The following is a 23,279-nucleotide window of genomic DNA, read 5'->3' as shown; positions in this document are numbered from 1 at the left end:
GAGGTAAATAATGGGTAGGGTAAAGGACCATCAATAATTTAATCTATGTCAGGCAAAATGTACGTCCATGAAATAGCCTGAATGAAATCTTTAGAACTCAGATGTTATTTCCACTTGTAGCACTCAGTCACCAACATCCTCAAGTTTAGTAAATCTTAACCTTTTTGGAGTTGGCACCTATTAAGAATATGATACAATTATGAAACCTGACCCAGATGGATGATTTTTTAAATGATTATGAAGCTATCTGAGATTTATTGTGAACCCCTGAAATTCATCTGTAGACCTCTTAAGAAGCCTTCAATCAGCCACTCATTTTAAATTTGAGAACACTGAGACCCAGAGAACAGTCCTACTTAAGGTCACCTGAAAATTGGTGCATAGATAGGCCCACAAATCTAAGTCCTCTCACTTTTTTCATTCCCAGATTCTGTTCTGCAGGCTCTAGACTCTGGGAACTATTCCATTTGAAATGATTGGCTCTCATCCTGAAAGTTTCCCCTTCTGCTTTCAGGGTATTCATATATCTTTTACTGTATGAAACTTTGGTAACAGTGATAATTACTGTTCTTAATTTTAATTTTTATTTTGAATGTCTTCAATTACCCAAATAAAAAATTGATAGTTCCCTCTGGTACCAGATTTCTCCTGGAAGTTATACTGATCCCCAAACTCCAAAATGCTGGGAAATCACTGCTTTTATTCACATGCCTCTCTATCGCCTCATCTCCCACCTGGAACAGGTGCAAAGCATTTAGGAGCAACAGCCTTATCCTTGAAGCTGATATTTAACAGAAGTGAGGGGGCTCTACAGGGCCTGATTCCTTCTGCATATTCATATTGCACATATTGCAAAGGGAAATAAAGAAGGAGGAAGAGTCTGTAGGTTAAGATACTGGAGGGACATGTCAACCAAATGCAATGTACTAACTTTTCCGGGTCATGATTAAATAAACCAACTTAAAATCATATGGGATAATTTGAACATTTACAGATAATTAATGATATAAAAATTAACTATTTTTAAGGTGTGAACTTAACAGTGTTATGGCTATGTATTTTAAGAATTCTAATCTTTTAAAATACATACTGAATATTTATAGATGAAATTATATGATGTCTGGAATTCATTTCCAAATAATCTATTGGCAGGTGAGGGGTGGTGGTAGGAGGCACCAGGTGGTAGTTGACATGAAAACAGATTGGCCATGAGTTGGCGACAGTTGATCATGGAGAATAGAAACATGGAAAGTGATGATATGATAATCTCTACTTTGTGTAGGTTTGAAATTTTCTATAATAAAAGTTTTTTTAAAAGAGAAAAACAGTATGCAAGAGGGACAGCCCTAGTACACTCTTCATGGGATTGCAAATTCCTACAACCTTTCAGCAGGGTCTTTTGGCAATACTTATCAAAGTCTTTAGAAATACTGCATACCCGTTGTGATGGTTAATTTTTTTAAGTATAAACAAATATTTATTTATTGAGATATAATTGACTGTACATATCTAAAGTGCACAATTTGATAAGCTTTGAAAAATATATATACCTGTGTAACCATCACCACGATCAAAATAAGAAATGTATCCATGGCCCACAAATTTTCTTTTCCCCTTGATGATTCTCCTTCCTGCCTCTCATCCCATCTCAAGGCAACCATCGATCTGCTTAATTTCACTAAGGAATAGTTGAATTTTTTAGACTTTATATGATAGACTTTAATTCATAATTACTGTAGTAATTATTCTTTTTTTAATCTAGCTTGACTTTTTAATTTTTTTTTTACTCCACGTAATTATCTTGAGATTTACCTATGTTTTATGTATCAGCATCCCATTCCTTTTTGTTGCTAAGTACTATTCTACTGTATGGATATACCACAATTTATTGATTGTTATGATGGTTAATTTTATGTATTTATTTGGCTAGACTATAGTGGCAGGTGTTTTGACCGAACACTTGTCTAGATGTACTATAAGGGTCTTTTTTTAGATGTGATTGACATTTACAATCAGTTGACTTTAATTAAATCAGTATTCTCCAGGATATGAGTGATCCCATCCAATTAGTTGAAGGTCTGATCAGCGAAGGCTGAGATCTCCTATAAAAGAAGGAATTTTATCTCCACACTGCAATGCAGAAACTCTGGTTTTTTTCTTGGCTCTGGACTCAAGACTGTAGCATCAACTCTTGCCTGAATCCTGTGCCTATCAGCTTGCCCTATGCATTTCAGACTTGCTGGCACCCACAATCATATGAGCCAATCCTTTAAAATAAATCCTTGTATTCATTAAAATATATATCTTATTAGTTTTGTTTCTCTAGAGAACCCTGTTCAATACACTCCTTTACCCACCACTTCTACTTGTAGAAATATATCCAAAGAAAGTTATCATACAAATATCCAAAAATACATATTCAAGGCATTGTTTTAACAGTTAGATTGGAAATAGTCAAAATGTCCACCGGTGGGGGATAATTTTAAAAAAATACTGTAAAACTGTACAATGTAACTATGTGGAGCATTCTGGCACTGTAATTTTTCTATGCTGTGCATATATTATAGACTATTAAAAGGAATAAAGTACATCTTCCTTTTTTAAAAAATGTGTGTTTTAGTCATACTATTAAGTAACAAACAGCAAGTTGAAAACCCTGTTTGATTTTTCATTTTTGTAAGTTGTTAATACTGAGGATGGAATTATGAACAAACTTATATTTTCTTATAAACATTTCTATATTGGCTACATTTTTTAAATAGCATATTTTGGCTAAACTAATGAATCAAATCAATTTGACCTAAATTTAAACAAAATGTAAGACCAGACAGATTTCTGCTGCCCTCTCCCATGCTACTTGCATGTTTATTAATAAATATGTTTTTATTTATTAACAAATAAATAAATTTAAATACTTTACATTTTTTATTCATGTAACTTTTCTATATCATTCAAATAAAATGGACAGATAATCCATTATCTAGACATTCAAGTTTAAAAAAGAAAATTCTGGGATGATTTTTTGTTTCATAATTCACTTGAGTCCAGCACCACAGTTCAAGGAAGACAAACAAGGTAGGAAAAAAGGCTTTTCTCTGCAAATACAGATAATGACCTCATTATCTATTTTAATTTGACAATGTAGAGGCAGTCTGAGTTCTCTATGATTCAAATTCTATTTGAAGAAACTAAAATTAATAAATCATGGCTTCATGAAAATGGCAGTGCCTCTTTGCAAGCCATTATAATGTGTTTTATAGAGTTTTCCTTCTCTGGGTTCCACTCTAGGACATGCCCGGGCCTCAGTGCATTTCTTTTTAATCACCTCGTAGTCTATCTTTTTATTTTGAAATATTTGTGTAAACACAAACTTGTAGAGGACAGGGATGAAATTTTAAAAGATCCTTCTTAGCATAATATACTTCCAATACATTGGATATGTTTCTTTATGGCCTATGGAGATGAAAGGCACATGCTGGGTAAGGGGGCACTTTCCAGCCATGTCCTTTTGTGTGCAAGCACAACAAATCGTGTAGAAAAGAGTATTGTTTTCAGTAGCCTTGATTGCATTTTCCAGTGTCTTGCTCAGTTCCCCTTGCTCAGTATTTATTCAAAAAATTATCTTCTCTAATGATAGAATGGAGAGCACAGAAAGTAATGGAAAGTTCCTCCTATGAAGACAATAAACTTTAACACATTTAATACATAATCACATCAAGGAGAAATGACTTAATTGTGTGTAAGAGCAGAAGTACAGCATTTTGTCTTTCACTTTCTTTTTGTCTTTTAAGAAAACATTTTTAGTGAATATATGCTGTTGTTACAAGAGATGAAGCTGTTTTTGATTTGACTAAGGCTAGGACAAAGATGTCTGGAAAATGATGCTGGCTGCCTAAAAATGCCATTTACCTGAAGATAAGGAAGCTGGAGATCAGCTCTCTTAGGTCTAGCAGACAGGAGTGCAGGTCCACTGACCTTCCTGGGAACAAACAGCATCATTAGAATACCTGAGACACTCTTAGGATGTTTGTGAACTGGATCGTTTTATATTTCTGCTTGCTTTGATGTTGGATAGAGTCTAGTAATGACCCTTTTAGTCAACAGAGTCATCCTGCATATACTAATACTTCTGGTCAGTGAGTCCTGCATCTCGAACAAACTCTCTCCTTTTTCCTTTGCAAGATGAAGTCTTCAAACTTGTTTCCAACGTTAGCAACCTAAGTCCAAGTACTATGGTCTTCTCTCAGTTCTCACTGCAACCAGCATATTTCCCAAGACTGTTCTCAGTCCCTGCCTTGTCCCCAACTTCTGCCCTTTCCACCCCAAATAGATCCTGTACCTGCACCCCTGTGATGTCATTCTCCCCAGAAGTGGACCGTAACATAGAAATATGCCTCATGATGAGCTGGTGGCATGAAGGAAACTTTGTTCTAATCAATATGTGAGTCTTTAGAACCAGTTTGAAGTCACCCATGAGCCCAGGGAACAGTGGGAAAAAAAGGTCCCATACCCCATACATTCATCCTATGACCACTCTTCTGTGGAAACACAACTGAAAGTGGCAGGAGAGGGAGCTAGCCACAGAAAGGCCAACAGAAAAGCCAGCAATCATGTAAGAAGTCAGTATATGTGTGATTGATTAAAAAAATTAATAGCACTGCATTTTTTTCATATGAGAGCTTTAGAGTAAGTTTTGAAGGCATTTAAGCTCTGTTTTGAGGCCCTTACTCCCACAAGTCACTTAACCTCTCTTCCCACTTTCTCTGCCACTAAAATAAGAGAAATAGTATGCACTTCATCAAGTTTGAAGGTCCAAGTGAGATAAAATGTGAAAACATTGGGTATGTGCCTGGTCTATGTCATTGTCATTGGTGATTGCCATCCAGTAGTAATAGAATTGTCACTAGTATCCTATATAGCATTGCTATATGCCCTGCTTCAAGCACTGTAGGAAAACCAGGGCCATGGCAGACAGAGGGCCTTGTCCTTTTCAACTTCCTAGAAAATCTCCATTCCCATTCCTCGCAACTCATTGCTTAGCTTCTCCAATGACTGGCCCATGGGGTTCAACATATCCTTCCTGAATGATTGAAGGACTTGAGGATCATGGATAATTCAGTAGTTTGGAAACCTTAGAGATGGAATTTGAATCATATGTTTAAAAATAAAAACACCTTAGAGCTGTTTTCCAAGTTTGCCTCTTCTCTATGCCAACTGGGTAATCTTTGATGATTCTTTCAAGACGACTGAGCTCCAACTTCCTCATCTATAGAATGGAGAAGGTTTCTGGGGAGAAAAAATGGATCTAGTTTGTGAAGATGTTGCTAAACTCCCAGGATTTTGTAGTGATTTATGCTGTGAATCATAAAGGCTGAGCAAGAAGAGGTGTGTGAGTGTATACCTGTACACACAAATGCATTTATCATGCAGACACATATGGCTAGCAAAAGATAAGTCAATCTACAACCAGACAAATGCCAATATTTCATATTAAGAAGAGAGAAAAAATGGAGCAAGAGGATTAAAGTCTCTATCAACTGATAAAAGGATTGAAACGGGGGCTGCAGAAAATGATCAAGTAAAGAGAAACGTGCTTAGCACCACAATTTGCCAGTTGCCCTCTAATCTTCCCTTGGCTGCTTTAATTCTAGCTGTGAGAAACTCAGTGACAGCAGTTTGCTCCCCAACATCCTTAATGCTTTCTATGTTTGCTCCTGCGGGATCACCACCACTGGGACATGTCATTATTGTCTCTCCCTGAGCCACCCTCAGATGCTCTGTTAGGAGCTTTAGTCCTATTTTCTTCCACAGCAGGTGAAAGATATTGTCAATAATTTCAAAAGTCTTATTACCAGATGTCCATAATGGTACAGTGCTACCTAAACATGAATCTGTGCCTTTCTGTACTGAATATCTCACTTTGTATAAAGAACCAGGGGCACTACAATATCACAGTTTCAGTACATGATGCATTCAGGTTCATTTGCCCTCTGCTTGCTTCTGAGGCAAATGTTAAAATAACCCAGGTCAAAATTTGGAAAATGGGAAGCTTTTAATGACTTCCTATTGACTGGTCTGCAGGGATTCAGCTCTGTCATTGCTGGGTAACATGTACAGTGCAGTATTCACACACTTCAAGGTGGAAGCACAAGGAATGTTGATTTAGAATCCTATTCAGTATAAGTCATCTGCCTACCATTAGATTAGATGGCTTGGTCATTTTTATAGACATTCAGCTGGAAATCTAAGGATGTTGTAACTTGAGGAGCAGAAACATATAGTGGTTACTAGTGTGGGTTCCACCTAATCTTGCATTCAAGACTCATCCCTGCCCTCCATGAGCCACATGACCTCAGACAAGCTTACTGCACACTCTAAGCCTCAGTCTTCCCATCTGTATAATGGTCCTAGCAATAGTGCCTACCTAAGAAAAGTGTTAAGAGCATTAGGTGAGAAATATGTCAGTACAGAAGCTAGCATAATCCCTAGAGGTTGAAAAATGTCAGTGCTTGTTATCATAAACATTTTTATTAATAAAGCAATGCCAACTTGCTTAATATTTTTCCAGTCCCCACAAACAGAATTAAAAACTATGGGTGCCTAGTAGTCCCTTTTAGTGTCATTGAGGCAGCAGTGAAATTATTAAGACTGTGTTTATTTGTTGGTAAAAATGTTTTTTAAAAAACTACCCTAACATGGAGGCTTTTCTTTGGTGGACACAATGCAGTAAAATCCAATGAAATTCAATTACCTCTTGATTGAGTCAGGCCAACCCAGAAGGGAATTATACATTTGAAATCAACAGAATTGGATTTGGTCCCTTTTGCAGGCTCAGCAATTGCTCCCTGACAAGTTCCTCAGAAGATCAGAGGTGGCCCCACTGGCATCCAGATTCTGTCAACCGACATGCTCTATCCGTACAGAGCAGGGTTTTTTTTTTTCCTTGTTTAGGTTCTAAATGAATGATATCTGCTCCCAAAATTATTACAGTTGCTAAACGCATGCTGACTATAAAAATCTCTCCCTCCACAACAAACCATACATATTTATGCATTATATGTAGCTGATGCTTAAAAGAACTCCTCTGTTAAAATATATGCGTTTAGTAATATATATCATCATATAGTGTTAAAACTGTTCAGTCAAATGAATTATTATGCTTCAGACTATTTTGAGCTGACATGCTCTTTCTTTATAAATGATCCCTACTCCCTTCCACAGAATAGGCATTAGCTTAGAACTCACTTCAATTTCCCTTCTTTCTCTTGATTTCACCCCAGTGTAACTGGTGGACTAAATACCAAGCTATAAATCATTGGCATTAATAAGCACAGCAGATTTCTTAGTTGAGTTTTGTGCATGTGTGCCTTGTACAGATAACCACAATTAAATTTACTGTAAATCATCATAATCAGTTAGCAATAGGGAAAATGTTGATATTAAGCTTAATGCATAGGGAAAGAAAACACCCAATTCTTTTATTGTTCTGCTCCCTGCTGCCCCCACCACACACAAAGATTGCAGACCCGGTCTGTGCATGTCAGCTGAGGGAACTGGTGTTGGAAACACCACTGTTCCTGGCATGTGGAAAGCAAGTGTGCAGCAGGTGACATGGCCCTGCCTGCTATTTTTGTTTTATATGTTGTTCATTATAAAAAAATCTTTGCAATCTTCATCTCAAGATAAAGACTCCAATTTATAACCTGGCCCACCATACCTCATGGTGAGGTCCCCTGGTGACTTCTTCATCTCACCTGAAACCACTCATTCTCTTTTCCTTCCATGTTCCAATTTTTCAGGACATATTTCATCTCTTCCCATGTGCTGTGCTCCTGGCCTACGCAAGATCTTGGTACATGCTCCTTCTTATCTATTTTTTAACAGCTTTATTGAGATATAATCCACATACTATACAATTCATTTGCTTAAAATGTACACACTGTTGGTTTTCAGAATATTCAGAGTTGTGCATCCATCACCGTAGTTAATTCTAGAACATTTTCATTGCTTAAAAAAGAAATCCTGCATCACTTAGCTAGCCATTATTCCCAATTCTCCTATCCCCCCCACAACCACCACCACCACCCCTAGGCAAGTGCCAGCCTACTCTTTGTCTCCATAGATTGGCCTTTTCTGAACATTTCATACAAATGGAATCATACAACGTGCGGTCCTTTGTGACTGGCTTCTTCCACTTAGTAGAACATTCTCAAGGTTCGTTCATGTTGTAGTATGCATCAGCACTCCATTCCTGTCACTAATAGATAATATTCCATTGTATGGATGCACCACATTTTATTTATCCATTTATCAGTTGATAGACATTTGAGTTGTTTTCACTTTTTGGCTATTATGAATACTGCTGTTATGAACATTCTTGTACAAGGTTTTGTGCAGACAAATGTTACCATTTCTCTTGGGTATGTATCTAGAAGTAGAATTGCTGGATCATATGCTAACTCTATGTTTAACCATTTGAAAAACTGCCAGACTGTTTTTCCAGAGTGGCTGCACCATTTTACATTTCTACCAGCAATATACGGAAGTCCCAATCTGTCTAATTAGAACTTAAATTCCAATTTTATCTTATTATTCTTACCCAATCTCACCAGCACTTGTTAATCCAATCTTATGCTCTTTTTTATTATAGCCTATTGGATATATAGTCATATTTCATTGTGTTTTCATTCTTAACTTTCGATCTGGATGATTTTTACCCATTTTTCAAGCTGCAGCTTAAAAGTCACTTCCATAGGGAATCACCTTGACTGCCCCACCCCACGCTAGCCTCGGGCTCCCCTCAGAAAAATGAACTTTTCCCTCTAAACTTGAAGTTCAACATGAGTAGGGCCCATCCTATGTTCCTTACTCTATCCCAGCATCTAGCCATTGTGTGAACTACTGGCTGCTTCCTAAAAATTTGTGGAATAATGACATATTATAAAACAATGGGAAAAAATGTGTACATTTTCTGAAAATCACCTATTTGAGAAAATTGCCATGATTACCTTTTAAAGCTATTTCATTTTTCAGCATTCCCACAGACCAAATTATTGATAAATATTTTACTATCTTTGGCAAGGGGAGGAAAGGGACTCTACAATATAACCATGACAAATACTTCTATTTTCCTAAATTGTACTGAAGCATACACCTTTCTGGTTGATAAGAAACAGGAGGAACCTCAGTATACACAAGCAAGATCAAGTAGACTATGTAAACAGCTCTCTCTTAAGGCAAGCAATAAATAAAAAAGACTGGGTTTCTGAGAAATAAGGAATCAGAGGGACAGACTTTCCCACACTGGTTGTCAAGGAAGCTATGTCCCTGGAGATTCTGGTTCAGGTGGTCCAGGACAAGACCCTGAAATATGTTTTTAACAAGGCCTCTAGTGATTGCAATGCTAGGGGCCCATGACCTTCACTTTAAAAAACATTCATACTACCTAATAGTCTCATCATTTAACAGAAACAGGTTAATATAGAAATTAAAAACACAAGCTCTGGAGTCAAACACAGATTTAAATCTCTGCCCAATTTACTAGCAATTTAGGACAAATTACTGAATCTTTCTAAGCCCATTTCTTATTCTGTAAAGGGGGTGGGGGCAATAAAGTGCCTATGACATGGACATTCAATTAAATAAAGAGTATAAAACACAGTATCTGGCATATAAGAAATGCTCCAATGTTGGAGTACCTGAGTGGTTCAGTTGATTGAATATCTGACTCTTGGTTTGGGCTCGGGTCATGATCTCATGGGTCATGGGATTGAGCCCCATGCTGGACTCCATGCTCCGTGGGGAATCTGCTTGAAGAGTCTCTCCCTCTGCTCCTCCTTCTGCTTTCTCTCTCTCTCTCTCTCTCAAATAAATAAATATCTTAAAAAAACAAGAAACACTCGAATGTTAGTTGCTATTGTTATTACTATTTTGTCATTATATTATCTAAAGTATAAGAGAATGTGTACAACAAATATGTTTTAAAGGGATCAAGTTTTGCTTCATATGAAAAATACTTTCTAAATATTAATTGGGAAATTACCAGGTTCATCAATGGCTTTATTATTATTGTTACCTTCATAGATAATTTTCCAAGTGGTGCTTTGCTGATATCACTGCTAGGGCTATTCTGAGTGCCTTCCTAATACTCAAGGAATAATTTAGTCATTTCTTATGAAGCAGAATTTTGGCTCCTATATTAAATTATAATTTACCACCTAGTTCACAGCATGAGCTACAATACTAGATATAACACATTCCCTTAGGTGTCATTTATTGAGCAGAAAGTCTTATCCCCCAAATCTTATTTTTCTCTATTAGGTAATATATTGAGCCTGAATGCTTTCCTGATAGAACTTACTCTCTAAAATAGAAGTTCTAAAGTTCAATCAAATTAGTATTGATCTGTCATCCTACAGAAACAAGAATGTTCATTCATTTATCCAACTCCTATATACTGAGTGTCTAACAAGTGTCAGGCATTCAGGATACACATAGAAGAAGAAAATCAAGATGCCATTATCATGGAAAGAGCACTGAAGGAAAAAAAAGTAATTAAATACGTCATCAAGATAGTGTGGCTAGTGATGAGTGCTATGAATGAATGCTGCTAACCAGGGCAATGGAATAGCAAATGTCCACAAGAAAGGAGCTATTTTGGATTAGTAGTCAGGAAAAGGCTCTCCCAGGAGATGACGTTTGAATACCAACAAGGAGCCAGCCATGGAAAATATCAGGGGACAGGGTGATTCAGGAAAAGAGAACAGTCAATGAAATGACTGTAAGCCAGAAATGAGCCATGTTAAGGACCTGATGTAAGATCTGGTGGGTCACATTAACAAGTTGGAGTTTGAGTCCAAGCACAGTGAGAAAGTACTGGGTAATTTGAGCTGGAGGATGCCAGATATCGTAATTTATCATCATTTCAGGTTCTCTCTCCCTCCCCACCCTCACCTCTGTTAGGGTGACTAGATATTGGGAAACCCAGTGGAATTATGCTTCCCTGCAATATTTACTTCCACATTTCCAGCATAAATCTGTAATTTCTTTAATGAACTTGTCATGAAAGCATGCCTTCCAACTCCCTGATCACACCTGCTTTGCTTTAAAACATGTCCACACACACCCCCACCCCCACCCCACTCGGTCTCATCTGCATTGTAAAGTCTCCTTCACTCTGACACTTCAGGTTGCAGCAGGTGACCTTTGAGGTGCCCACGTGCGAGGGGAAGGAGCGGCAGAAGCTGGCACTGACTGGTGACTCCTCATCTTCTGCTGAGTTCTTCGTCACGGTCGCTGTCTTCGCCTTCCTCTACTCCCTGGCCGCCACCGTCGTTTACATTTTCTTCCAGAACAAGTATCGGGAAAACAACCGGGGCCCACTCATTGTAAGTGGCTTACTTCTTTTTTTTTTTTTTTTTTTAAGTGGCTTACTTCTTGAAATAACTCTTTCCATCCCTTCTGATTTCTTTACCACAGCTTGAAGCGCTTTGGAGTTAGGCAAGCCCTTGGGGCAGGTATTTTTTTTAAATCACATTTTTTTTTTCATCCACATCTCTGGGATCTGAAACAGAACCATGATGTCTGCCATTCTTTTGTGTCTCTGAATTGGAAAAATATCACAAGATTGCTAGCAGCCCCTTTGAAATAAATGGTTGGAAATCTCATGAGATCAAGGGAAGAGTGAAGCTTACTGCAGATTTATTTATAATTCCAGCATTATGGAGCCAGTCAACCATTTTTCTCACTGGTTATTTATACAGTGTGACTTGCACTTATTTGAAATGCATTGTTCTATTAGTATATGATAGACTGGGCATAGATTTTTCCATCTCTGCACTCCCCCCAAGCCCCACCAATCTTTCTCAATCTCTCTCTCTTTCCACCACTGACCCTCCTCCTACTTTCTTTTTCCTTGTACGTGGATCCAAGGACTCACATGGATGAAACCAGTATAGCCCAGAATATCCAGATGCAGACACACACACACACACATACATACACACACAGACAGGGGGCACAACAACTCTCAGAGGGGCACGGAGTGTGGATAATTGTTTAGGAAATAAATTTAAATTTCTCAACCTTCACGTGTACATTTAACAAAAATTTATCTGAGAATGTTCTGCATGTAAAAATACCTTGCTGTCTTTCTTAATTACTTACTCCTATTTTGTAAAAGAAAATCTTCCTTCTCTTTCATCCCAAATATCACCACATAGTACATTGCTAGGAGGCAAACCTTTCAGGTGCTAATGAAATATTGGTGCTGGTGTTGACAAAAATGACTGATTCTAATGCGGGGGTAATGTACTCTTTTGCATATAAGGAGGTTCCCAATTTTTTTTATTTCAATAAAATTGGAAGTTCTAATTTACTCATCAGCTGATAGACCATCAAAAAATAATTTTTGATAACAGATCACTATATGATCAGGACATATAACTCAGAAGGAATTTGAAGAAATTAATGACATTGCTATAACAAAACTCCATTCTCATCTACTCATTTATGTGAGTAAGCTTTCTCAACACATCTATAAGATGAAAAATGGGAAGAGAATTTATGCTGAATCATGACCCACTCTAGAAATAAATAATATTTGTTCCCCAAAAAATATGCAAACTAATTTTAGAAAAAATAAGCCCCAGACATTTCTAATAGAATTTTTACTTTTTAAATTTAATGATTATTAAAATGTATAACACATTTATGTTGTTTGGGACAATTGTGCACTAATAATATTTATTAATAATATCATTCAACCCCTAATAAATTTTTGATACTTAAAGCAGTAGGGTCATGGGCAAAAAATTATTTAAACTTTTGTACATATTTGTGTGGCAAAGAAATATAATAGGGTGACCAATAAAATGCTTTCCAGTATAAAAAGTATTTTCGTATGCTATAATTCTTTGAGGAAAGTACAATGGAAGTACAAATTCATTGAGAACAAAAGGAACATGTAAAATTTCCAACTGCTCAAGAGGAACTTTTTCATTAATTTTTAATGGAAGATAGAATCAAATAATAACTCCATTGGATTCATCTAAAAATGGATACAGTGGGTGTGTTTTAAAATACCAATAAGTAGGCCAGAAATGATGTTCTTTGAACTATTTAGATTTTTTAATAAAAACAAAATTAGATGTCATCTACACAAGTATGAATATAATTTTTCAAAATTCTTTAAGGGAGTAAAATAAATTTTACAGATATCTAATCTAATCAATATATTATGGAGACTTGAACTTTAAAATAAAAACATTTTGAATGGTAATTAGAAGAAATCCCTGTTTGCAGAGCCTTGTGATTAAGTATGAAAGTACCTCCCAAAATTCAAATTTGTGGTACTTTAATATGTTATCTTGGGAAAAAAAAAGAGTAATGAACTTGAATCTTTGGACAAATGTCTTTTTCCCTCCCAAATTGGAGCTAATAGTCTTAATGGTTTTAAAATGCTTTTAAGAGAAAGCCTACCTTGGGCTTATCCCTCCCACAATAAGCAGATAGATACACAAAAGAGATTGCTATATATGTACCACAGAACCAATATGCATTCACCTATTCCTGAGTATGTGTAGACACTGTTACACAATTCTAAAATCTGAGGAAATATCCAGACTTCCTGAGAGAAGAAGTTGACTCAGCTAGTTTGCTCACAAAATGTAAAAAAACCTATTTTGTTATATAAAACCACATTTGCCTCATATGAAATAATCTTGTGAAGGCATGCCACTTCATCTCTGTGTAAATAGTCTCTCCCATCAAGCAGGATATAATGAAATCCTGAGTTGTGTACTACACTGGGTAGGTTCTGTTTTATTACATCGTGGAAGAAGGGGAGGGGCAGGGGAAGTAATTCTCGTAATAAAAAAAGAAAAGGCTCCTAGATGAAACTTCCGTGATATTAAAAAACTGATGTGCTCATTACTTAGCAGATAAAAGTTAATTTAAAAATGAGCCTGAGTCCTAAGAGTCACAGAGGCTGAATGAATGTGGAGGATCAGTCGGATGCCATTACACTGCAAATGACAAACCATATCAATTCTAACCCCACCATGGCAAGGGCATAATTGGGGGACAAAAAGTGGGCTATTATACCCACCCTTAATTGTTAGGTAGCAGGTTACAGAAAACCCGCACTGTGAGCAAGACCTCAAGAGGATGGTTCAAACCTAAAAAGACTTTCAAATGCTGTATTAACAATAATGGTACTCATTTTAAGTCAGTCCTGTTTATTCAGAAAGATGGCCACTGATTATTACTTGGTCATCTCAGTTCTTGTTACCATCTCTTCTTTTTTGGTGTTGCTTTGTTTTTAACAAAATGCACATTTTTCCTTCATTCTGTAATTTTCCACATCGATGTTTTAGTATGTAATGACGATGTTAGCATATTATGCAGATATGAATAATTCAAGTGGTTTAAAGAAGTTAGATATCCTTTTAAGCTACGTCACATCTAAAAATTAACAATTTCCCATCTCATTCTATAATCCTCTAGGACATGACATTACACATTATACATAAGTAAGATTAATGTGTAGCAAAGGGATGAGGTTGGTAATACGTTGGTAATAAGAACAACAGTAATTTCTATTGGTATGGATTATCTACTATGCATAAAGCTAGTCATCACAACAACCCTAACTTATGTTATTATTCACATGTAAAGACGAAGAAAGGGAGACTCAGAGAGGTTACCTGACTCTCTCAGGTCACATCACTGATAGAGGGTAGAGAGTTTGAACCCAGGTCTCCAACTCCAGGGCTCAAATTCATAACCACCATGCAAGAGGATCCAAATTCCTAATTGGCAATGTGCTACAAAGTTAGAAGGTTGAAGTTAGGTAACACCAGTTGGTTTATACACCTGGACAGCTCCTATATTGTCTTACTCTGATTATAGAGAAACTAAACCTTGTAACTCCTAGACTTTTCTGCTTATTTGGTGCCATTGACATTTTTTATTTGCCTTCAAAATCTATTTGGAGTCCTGGAATTACTGCCATAAATCTATGATGCTAGAATAACTCAGGGTTCTGCTGTGCTGTTGTTTATCTCTGTTGCAAATGGAAGACGTCATTGAGAGAAAACAAGCTTTAAAAATGCCCAGGATCAATGGGTACTGTAAATCAGAGATTACCAGGACTGATTCCTATAGGTTTGCAAGCAGTCGTGAGCAATTTCAGACAGACTGGGGCCGTGCTTATCAATAGCAATTTTTTAAAAATATCTTTTTCTACTGAATATGCTTGACAAGACAGTACACTTTTAAGTAAAAATGAAAATATGAACGTCTTTAGAAGTAACATAATTGTTGATGATGCTCAAGGACACAGGACCAAGAAAATCAGACCAGAAGAATCAGCCAGTTACTGCACATCACTATAGTGATATACAGTAGTGTGCCTTCTTGTACAGATGAATAAATAACAGTTCTCAAAAAGCAGAAATGGCCACCTGAATTGTGGCATGATTGTGAATTGAAATGTCATATCTGGTTAGATCATTTTGTCATGCTCCTTAGAGTACACTTTTAAAGCCCATCTCCTGCCTAGATTTCTGTGTCGGAATATTCTGAGCCATTTTCAGATCTCATGTCAAATAGTGACATTGTGAAGCTTTAGGGTTTTTTCATATTAATGTAAAGTTGGTTTAAAAAAATATCTCACAGGGCAGACAGAGTGCTCTAAGAATGAGTATATAGTACACACCATCCCATATTTTGGTGAATCCTTGGTACAAGAGGTTTGGTTTAAACTAACTACTCTAGGAGGTTAACAGAATCGATATCTACCTTAAGATTTTGTGGAAAATGAAAGAGCTGCATTATTCAACCTCTGATTTTTGCATAAAGGTTGACCAAAGGCAGTTTATGGGACTAGCAGTGTTTGCCCTTTGGAGGCACACAGTGGTGTCGTGGTTCACGTTTTTTTATGTTCATACTGTCCCATCTAGCCTCAGAACAACCCTGAGAGAGAAGTAAAGAATTAGAATCAGCTCCATTCTACAGATTCAATTTACTACCTCTACTGAGCACCAGGTGTTGGAAAATGTGTCCCTGGGAGATTAGAAAATTTACCTGTTGTCAGAGAAGTTAATGGCAGAAGGATTTAGACTCTTAGTCCAATGATCTTGAGGGTAATGACTAAGCTCTAGAGTCCTGGATTTTAATCCCCCTGTATGACCTATTATTTAACAGTTGAACCTGTTACTTCATCTGCAGCACAAAGCTCGTAATGATACACACGTCACAGGGCTGCTGAAAGGAAAGGGGAGCTAGTGCCTATGGGGCGCTTTGCACAAGGAAAGGCACACAGTAAATGATAAATTATGGTATTTACCTGCCACACTATTATTGCCGTTAATTTTAATCTTTCTCCTGCCCTTTACTGGGTAGGACCTTAGCCACATAAAGAAAAATTGTAGGCATTTTCCTTTAATCATCAGCAGGCCTCCCTCTAAGCGCTGCTTCTAAGACCACAATTGCCAGGTTGAGCCCTGTGTAAACAGGTTTACTTAACCTTTCTGTTCCTGTGGCTCCACCCCATTAGATTACTGGAAGGTGGATTTTAACCCCAAAACAAAATAAGGCTCCCATTTTTAAGTACCAGCTAAAGCATCACTAAAAGAGGACAATAGGAGGCAGGAAGAGAGCTGGATGCTCTGAGATTCACATGCTGCTTCCTCCCAACTACATCTTTCTTAGCTGTAGTAGAGATGGAAATCAGAACTGCAGCCTCAAGCTATTGGGGAATTTCTGAGAAACCTCTCTTGCTCCCCTTCTCTCCGGCCCCCCAACCCTTCCCCTCCTCCTCTTCTCTCCTCTTATGTAGTTTCCACTTTATGTCTGTGTACTTCCTTTTCCTAGATAATAAGTGTCTTCAACAGGCCAAGCACCATGTTCATAGGGGTGAATTTAGAGCATCCAGCCTGGGGTTGAGGAAAACTAATAATTACAACTTTCCTAGAAATGACTCGCTAGAGGTACATAGATGGGCTTTGATAATGTAGAGGAGGTGGACAGGCCACCTAGTATTAAAGACAACTCCAGAGTATCTGGTGGTTGGTGGTTGGTGAGAGGATGAATGGAGATTGTGTTTGAAGTTCTGCCCCAGGAACAATGTATTTGATGCTAAAAAATATAATATTATTTGAAGCCCACAAAGTGTGTATCTTGTTCGTATAAGCACACCAGTCAGAATCTGACACTCTGGCCTATGATGTGGAGTGTGTGTGTGTGTGTGTGTGTGTGTGTGTGTATTTCTGCTTCCCTACTCTTTGAGACAAGAAGTGATGACATTACAAAAGGATATGAACCAACCTTAAATGAACTTTCATCCAAACTACTACACATTTTGCATCAACAAGGAAATCTTTCCAGAATTATACCACAGATGCAGGGAAATAAATTAACCCATTTAAAATGTTCTCAGCACACCATCTACACATTTTATCAGATTTTCCAGCTCATTTCTGGCTTCTTATGATTAGCAAATTCTTAATTTAAATGAAGGTTGATTCCCACTGTATTTGGTGCTGTGTCCCAATTAACCAGTTAAACAAAGACCAGAGCTGTAGTCCAATAGCCTTCATAAAGACAGTGAGCTACTGTTAGAATTAGCATGATTCTTCTAGAGCCCAGAGCTCTTCCCATCCTGTGTTGGACCCAGTATATTCAGAAGGCTCATTTTGCATGTCTGTCTGAATCCCGGCCTTTTTTGTCAGAGTTTCTTTCATTCCAGGGAACTTGTAATAGTTAGAAAAATTAGGACCTCGGTGGAAATGTGGCAAAGCCCCAAATGTGTCTTTCCTGTGTGTTCCTTTCTTCCATTTAAAACAACTGAAATGTGAAGTGTGTCTACTCCGTGGCCCAGCACACCCAAGAGAAAGAAACCATGCTTCCTTTCTCAAATGGAATAGTGATTCTCAACCAGTGGGGTGAAGGTGTGGGCATTTGGCAATATCAGTAGACATTTCTGATGGTCACTACTGGGGGAAATACAGTGGACAGAGGCCAGAGACGCTGCTAAACATTCCGCAGTGCGCAGGACAACACACCACAACAAAGAATTATCGGGCTCAAAATGTCAACAGTGCTGAGGTTGAGAAACCCCAATTTATAGCAACCATCAGCAGCTGTTGAGTACCTACCAACTGCCAAGACCTATACAAGCATTTTACATATTCTCTTTAAACCCTTAAGCTAACCTTTCGAGTTTAGTATTTTAACTTCCATTCTTGAGATTCAGAAACTGAGGCTGAGGAAGTTTAAGGGCTTGCCCCAGGTTACTTGCCCCAGAGATAATTCAGGTCTATCTGACCCCAGCTTAGAAGTCCCTTCATTTTTAGCTGAGTTTACTTCTCATTGTGTTCATTTCTCTTGGTCTATGGACCTTACTACTGGATGTTGGCTACCCCCATGCCCTCTGTCTTCTTGTGTTTCCTCTTGTAGCTACCACCACTACACACACACACACACACACAGATATACATGCATGCAGACGTACACACGGACACATGAACACACGTGGACACACGCAGAGACGCACACACATGCACACAGTGTAAATGTCCTACCTTTGTAGCTTTGCCTTCTGATCTATTACCCTTGATCTGTCAAGGGGAAACAGTAGAAGCCAGTGGCTAAGAAGTGAGGTTCTGTACCCAGACTGCCTGGGCCCAAATCTTAATACCACCAGTCAGTACATCTGTGTGACTTTGGACAAATTAACAGAACCTCTCTATGTTTCTGTTTCTTCCCCTGTGACATAGAGATAACAGTGGTTCCTAACCTATTAAGTCATTGGTCAGATTAAATGAGTTATGACACATAAGGCACTTAAAACAACAGCAGGTGCTCATTAATGTGAGCCATTATTTTCATCAGCCTTATATTATTATCTACCCAACTGTCCATATTGTGCTTTCTATGTAGCTGGTGTTTATTACATCTCAATGGGCTGAAAACAAGTGGATAAGTGCAAACTCCACTGATTTTCTTATCTTGGCATATGCTTTGGAAGGCTTCCTATTGCACTGTTAACATCAACCCCCCTTTCATATTGTGTTTTATTCCTGAGCCTCCAAATTCAGCATAAGCTGCTATCATTACAGAAAATGCAATCAACCCTAAGATGGGGTTTCACACTGTCTCGCCTTTCTGTCACTCAGTTCCCCTCTCTTGGTTCTTCCACCCTCCAACCTGGCACTAAGATCTCATACTTTAGGGCAAAGAGGGGAAAGAACACAACCCCATTAAACTAACCAAGCTCCAGAGAACTGGAGCTTGAATCCCTTATCAGCTGGCAAGTCTGAAAATAGCAGGAAAGTGTGAAGAGCACACTTGTGTAACAGGAAGAAACTTGAGGAAATTTGATTGTTTGGGGGCATCCAACTGAGAAATAAGGTTCAGACTTTCACCCTCCTCCTATCATTTTTTTGAAAGTGGTGAAATCTTCCCCTCCCCATTCCACCCCCACAATGCCAAAAATATCCTTACTATTTGCTAAGTTTATTTCTTTGATTCCAGAACAAGCAGACACTCACAAACATACACAGCTTTGGATTCACTGGGGCTCCCAACAGTTTAAGAATGCCTTGCACCAATACCCACGGTTCATTAAACTTTCAAATAATTGGCACAAAGTCCAGAGCATGGATTTTTTTGCATCCCTCTTAACTCTTTCTCCCAGCTGGACATCTTCATTTCCATTGCTTATTAGTAGGACCCTAATCAAAGCCACAGAACCAAGCAAGGAAATGCTTCAAAATTTGCCCTGGGAACACAAAGGAAGTGACTCTGGCTAAAAACTGCCTTGGATCCCCTATGAAGGATATAATTATTGAAAATACCTGAGACATTGGCCAAGATATAATTTCACATTCACTTAACGCCTACCTATCTGAGACCTGTAACTTTTTTTTAGTTTTATTTATTTATTTATGGGAGACAGAGAGAGAGAGAGAGAGAGAGAGAGGCAGAGACACAGGCAGAGGAAGAAACAGGCTCCATGCAGGGAGCCCAGGGTGGGACTCGATCCCCGGACTCCAGGATCATGCTCTGGGCTGAAGGCAGGCGCTAAACTGCTAAGCCACCCAGGCTGCCCTGAAACCTGTAACTTTGAATCTGCCTCCATGAGGTTCTGAAATGTCTAAGAAACATTTCATCAATTCATATGCTGTCTCAAGAAATAAACAACTAAGGGGCATCTGGGCGGCCCAGTCACTTAAGTGTCTGACTCTTGATTTCAGTGCAGGTCATGATCTCAGGGTCATGAGATCCAGCACGATGTCTGGCTTCACACTCAACTGAGAGTCTGCTTGAGATTCCCTCTCTCCCTCTGCCCTTCCCTCTGCTCACTATCTCTAAATTAAATAAATAAATAAATAAATAAATAAATAAATAAATAAAATCTTTTTTTAAAAAAAGAAATAAACAACTAAGCCTTAATTTTAATGAGTTTTATTTGTGGCTAAATTGACTAGGCATACCTATAGGCAGAAAAATATGTTGATATTTACAACCTAGGAATTACAAGACCAAAAACAATGAAATTATTACAGTGGAAAAATAACTTAGGAAAATGGCAGTTGAGGCTAGAGAAAAGCAGACTAAAATGTCTGGCATTTTACCACGGTGCTTACTGCCACCCCAGTTTTACTTGGATATAGGAAAATGAAAATCCAAGAATATCTATAAGCTTCTTAAGCACCCACTCTGTGCAAGGCATACAAGGACTACAGTAGCATGAAATACACAAGTCCTCACCATAGGACAAGACAAAGACACATCAGGATAAAAGCACTTATAACAATAAATATGCTTTATTATTACCAGTAATATAGACATCACATAGGAATCAACAAGAAAGAGCACATGCTATTCACTTGGATGGTCAGAGAAGGTTTATGAAGTCCATGAGACTTGGCAAAGAACAGAAACTAGCTGGAAGGAAAGGAAGATGTTTTGACTGGGTAAATGGCTTAAGCAAGAAGGATGTAAGTAAGTGTGGGGAATAATATAGTAGACATTTTTGACTTGCTAGTCAAGGAGTTTCACAAAAAATTCACAAACTGAAATTTGTGAATTTCTCTTTGTACTTGCTGGTTTGATTTGAGTTTCTGATACTTCCCAAATGAAGTGACTTTGACCTATATATAATGTGTAACTTTTCTTTAAAAAAAAAGCTATAAGAACTGATACATTGAAAGTTAATTATAAAGTTTAAATTACAAATAGCTAAGCATATGGTAGATACCTAATGCTATTTATTCATAGGACCAAGAAAGAATAAAGTGGAATACTCTGGTAGTACTTTTATATGCATTATTATAAAGAACTCTAGTTGTTTCTATTTGTATGGCTATATAATATTTCATTATATAGGGGTAACTAGTGAATTATTTATCCCATCTCTTATTATCAGACTTTGAATTTTCTCTCTTGCAAGCAATGCTATGATAATTAGCCATGCACTGCAATCTTAACACATATTTTAAATCATTTCTTCAAGATAAAAGCCCTAAAATTTTCTTCCTAACTTTTAAAGTAGAAATTTCTTTAAATCTGTATAAAGCATATCCTTAGCAAATTTCTTCTTTTCTGAGTGAAAATTTGGATTCCAACTTTTGACTCTACCCTAGATCTTGCAATATTATTACTGTTGGAGAAAAGATCTCCCAAAAGGATCAGCAGAGGATTTTTCTTTCCAGAGAGGAAAACAATAACACAACTTGTCCTAAGGATGCTGCCACTAGCACATATGCTTTGAAACTTGAGATACTAAGGGGACATCAAAATTCAATTCAAGCCATATTTAAGTAGGCAGAAGTGCAGGCTTTAATTACCAAGGAGAAATCCCCAAGACGGGCATTAATCTGCATGGCAGTGTGAGCTTAGTCCCATCACTGTGCTCTCTATACTCGTCCTTTGGCAGTATCCTTTCTCACGAGGGCTCAGTAAGTGAAGTTCAAGATCATTAATTGTTCCTCAGGCCACAAACAGAAGTAAACAAGAATACAGAAATTCCATGTGATAGGTTTTTAAAATAACGGAATGGCTTATAAGTTTCATCCTGGGGTTTCTCCAATGGCTAAAGTTCTCTTGGTGACAAGCCAGCAGCTGGTTGGGGAGCATCAAGATTGGGAAGAGTCTTTGTCCAGCCCTGTCTGCTGCCATCACCTCCTGAAGCCTCTGCATAAATCTAGTGGCTTTTTTCAAACCCCCATTTAAACTATTTCCCACAACTTGCCTTGTCTTGTTTTTTTCCCACGTGCTCTGTAAATTGTTGACTTAGGATTGAAAAAACCAAGACCAAACCACGTGGGATTAATATCCCTATGTAGAAGCCCCACCTGTGCAGGAGCCCATTCTATAAACAAACCCTCATGCCTTAAAGATTGGCACAGTTATGAGGAATGGGTTAGGTATGGGGCTGTGGGAAGGAGAGAATTTATTCATATTAGGTTATATGTATTAAGACTTTTTTAAAAAGATTTATTTATTTATTAGAGAGAGAGAGAGAAAGCATGGGGGTGCACAAGTGGGGGGAGGGGCAAAAGGAGAGAATCTTCAAGCAGACTCCCTGCTGAGCACAGAGCCCAATGTGGGGCTCAATCCCATGACCCATGAGATTGTGACCTGAGCTGAAAATCAAGAGTCCAATGCTCAACCTACTGAGCCACTCAGGCTCCTGTGTGGAGACTCTTAACAAAGGGGTCTCCTCCCTTCTGTCTTCCATTCTTCTAGCCATCACTTCAAAGGTCTCTGGCTTATGAAAATAAAGATGCACTCCCCACTCCAGCATTCAAGGCGGCTGTCCAAAACTATGACCCTTCCCCTATTCTTCAGAGCCATCTCCTTCCGTCTCCTACATCCCTTGTTTTAGCTAAAGTGGACTCCTTACCAATTCCCTAAACTTGCTGTGTATATAACTATTTCTGCATAGCTACTGCATCTCTACCTACCACTAGGAATGTTATCCTCACCTCCCCCATCTCAGCCTATCGAAGTTAGACTCATCACCAAAGACCCATTTCCAATACTGTCTGTTCCATGAAATATTCCTTTATATTTCATATCTACCTTCACCTCCCACACTTTCCATATTCCTTCAGATATATGAATTATTCCTCCTCAAACCTCCGTAGCTTTGTGTGAAAAAAAATTGGGGGGCAGCCCGGGTGGCTCAGCGGTTTAGCACCGCCTTCTGCCCAGGCTGATCCTGGAGACTTGGGATTGAGTCCCACATCGGGCTCCCCGCATGGAGCCTG

The 23,279-nt window shown here is 38.1% G+C and overlaps 1 protein-coding gene across 2 annotated transcripts in view; it reads left to right on the top strand.

Annotated features, from left to right (window-relative positions):
* The window catches only part of SYNPR (synaptoporin), a 298,791-nt gene that overhangs the window by 241,572 nt on the left and 33,940 nt on the right, over positions 1-23,279 (top strand). For both annotated transcript variants that reach the window (XM_025985293.2, XM_025985299.2), the window contains one exon: positions 11,189-11,387. In XM_025985293.2, coding sequence (XP_025841078.1) covers positions 11,189-11,387 — 199 coding nt within the window. The remainder of the gene's footprint in view (positions 1-11,188; positions 11,388-23,279) is intronic.

The sequence above is a fragment of the Vulpes vulpes genome, chromosome 9, assembly GCF_048418805.1.
Source record: "Vulpes vulpes isolate BD-2025 chromosome 9, VulVul3, whole genome shotgun sequence".
NCBI lineage: Eukaryota > Metazoa > Chordata > Mammalia > Carnivora > Canidae > Vulpes > Vulpes vulpes.
This window is presented reverse-complemented; position numbering and strand designations above follow the sequence as displayed.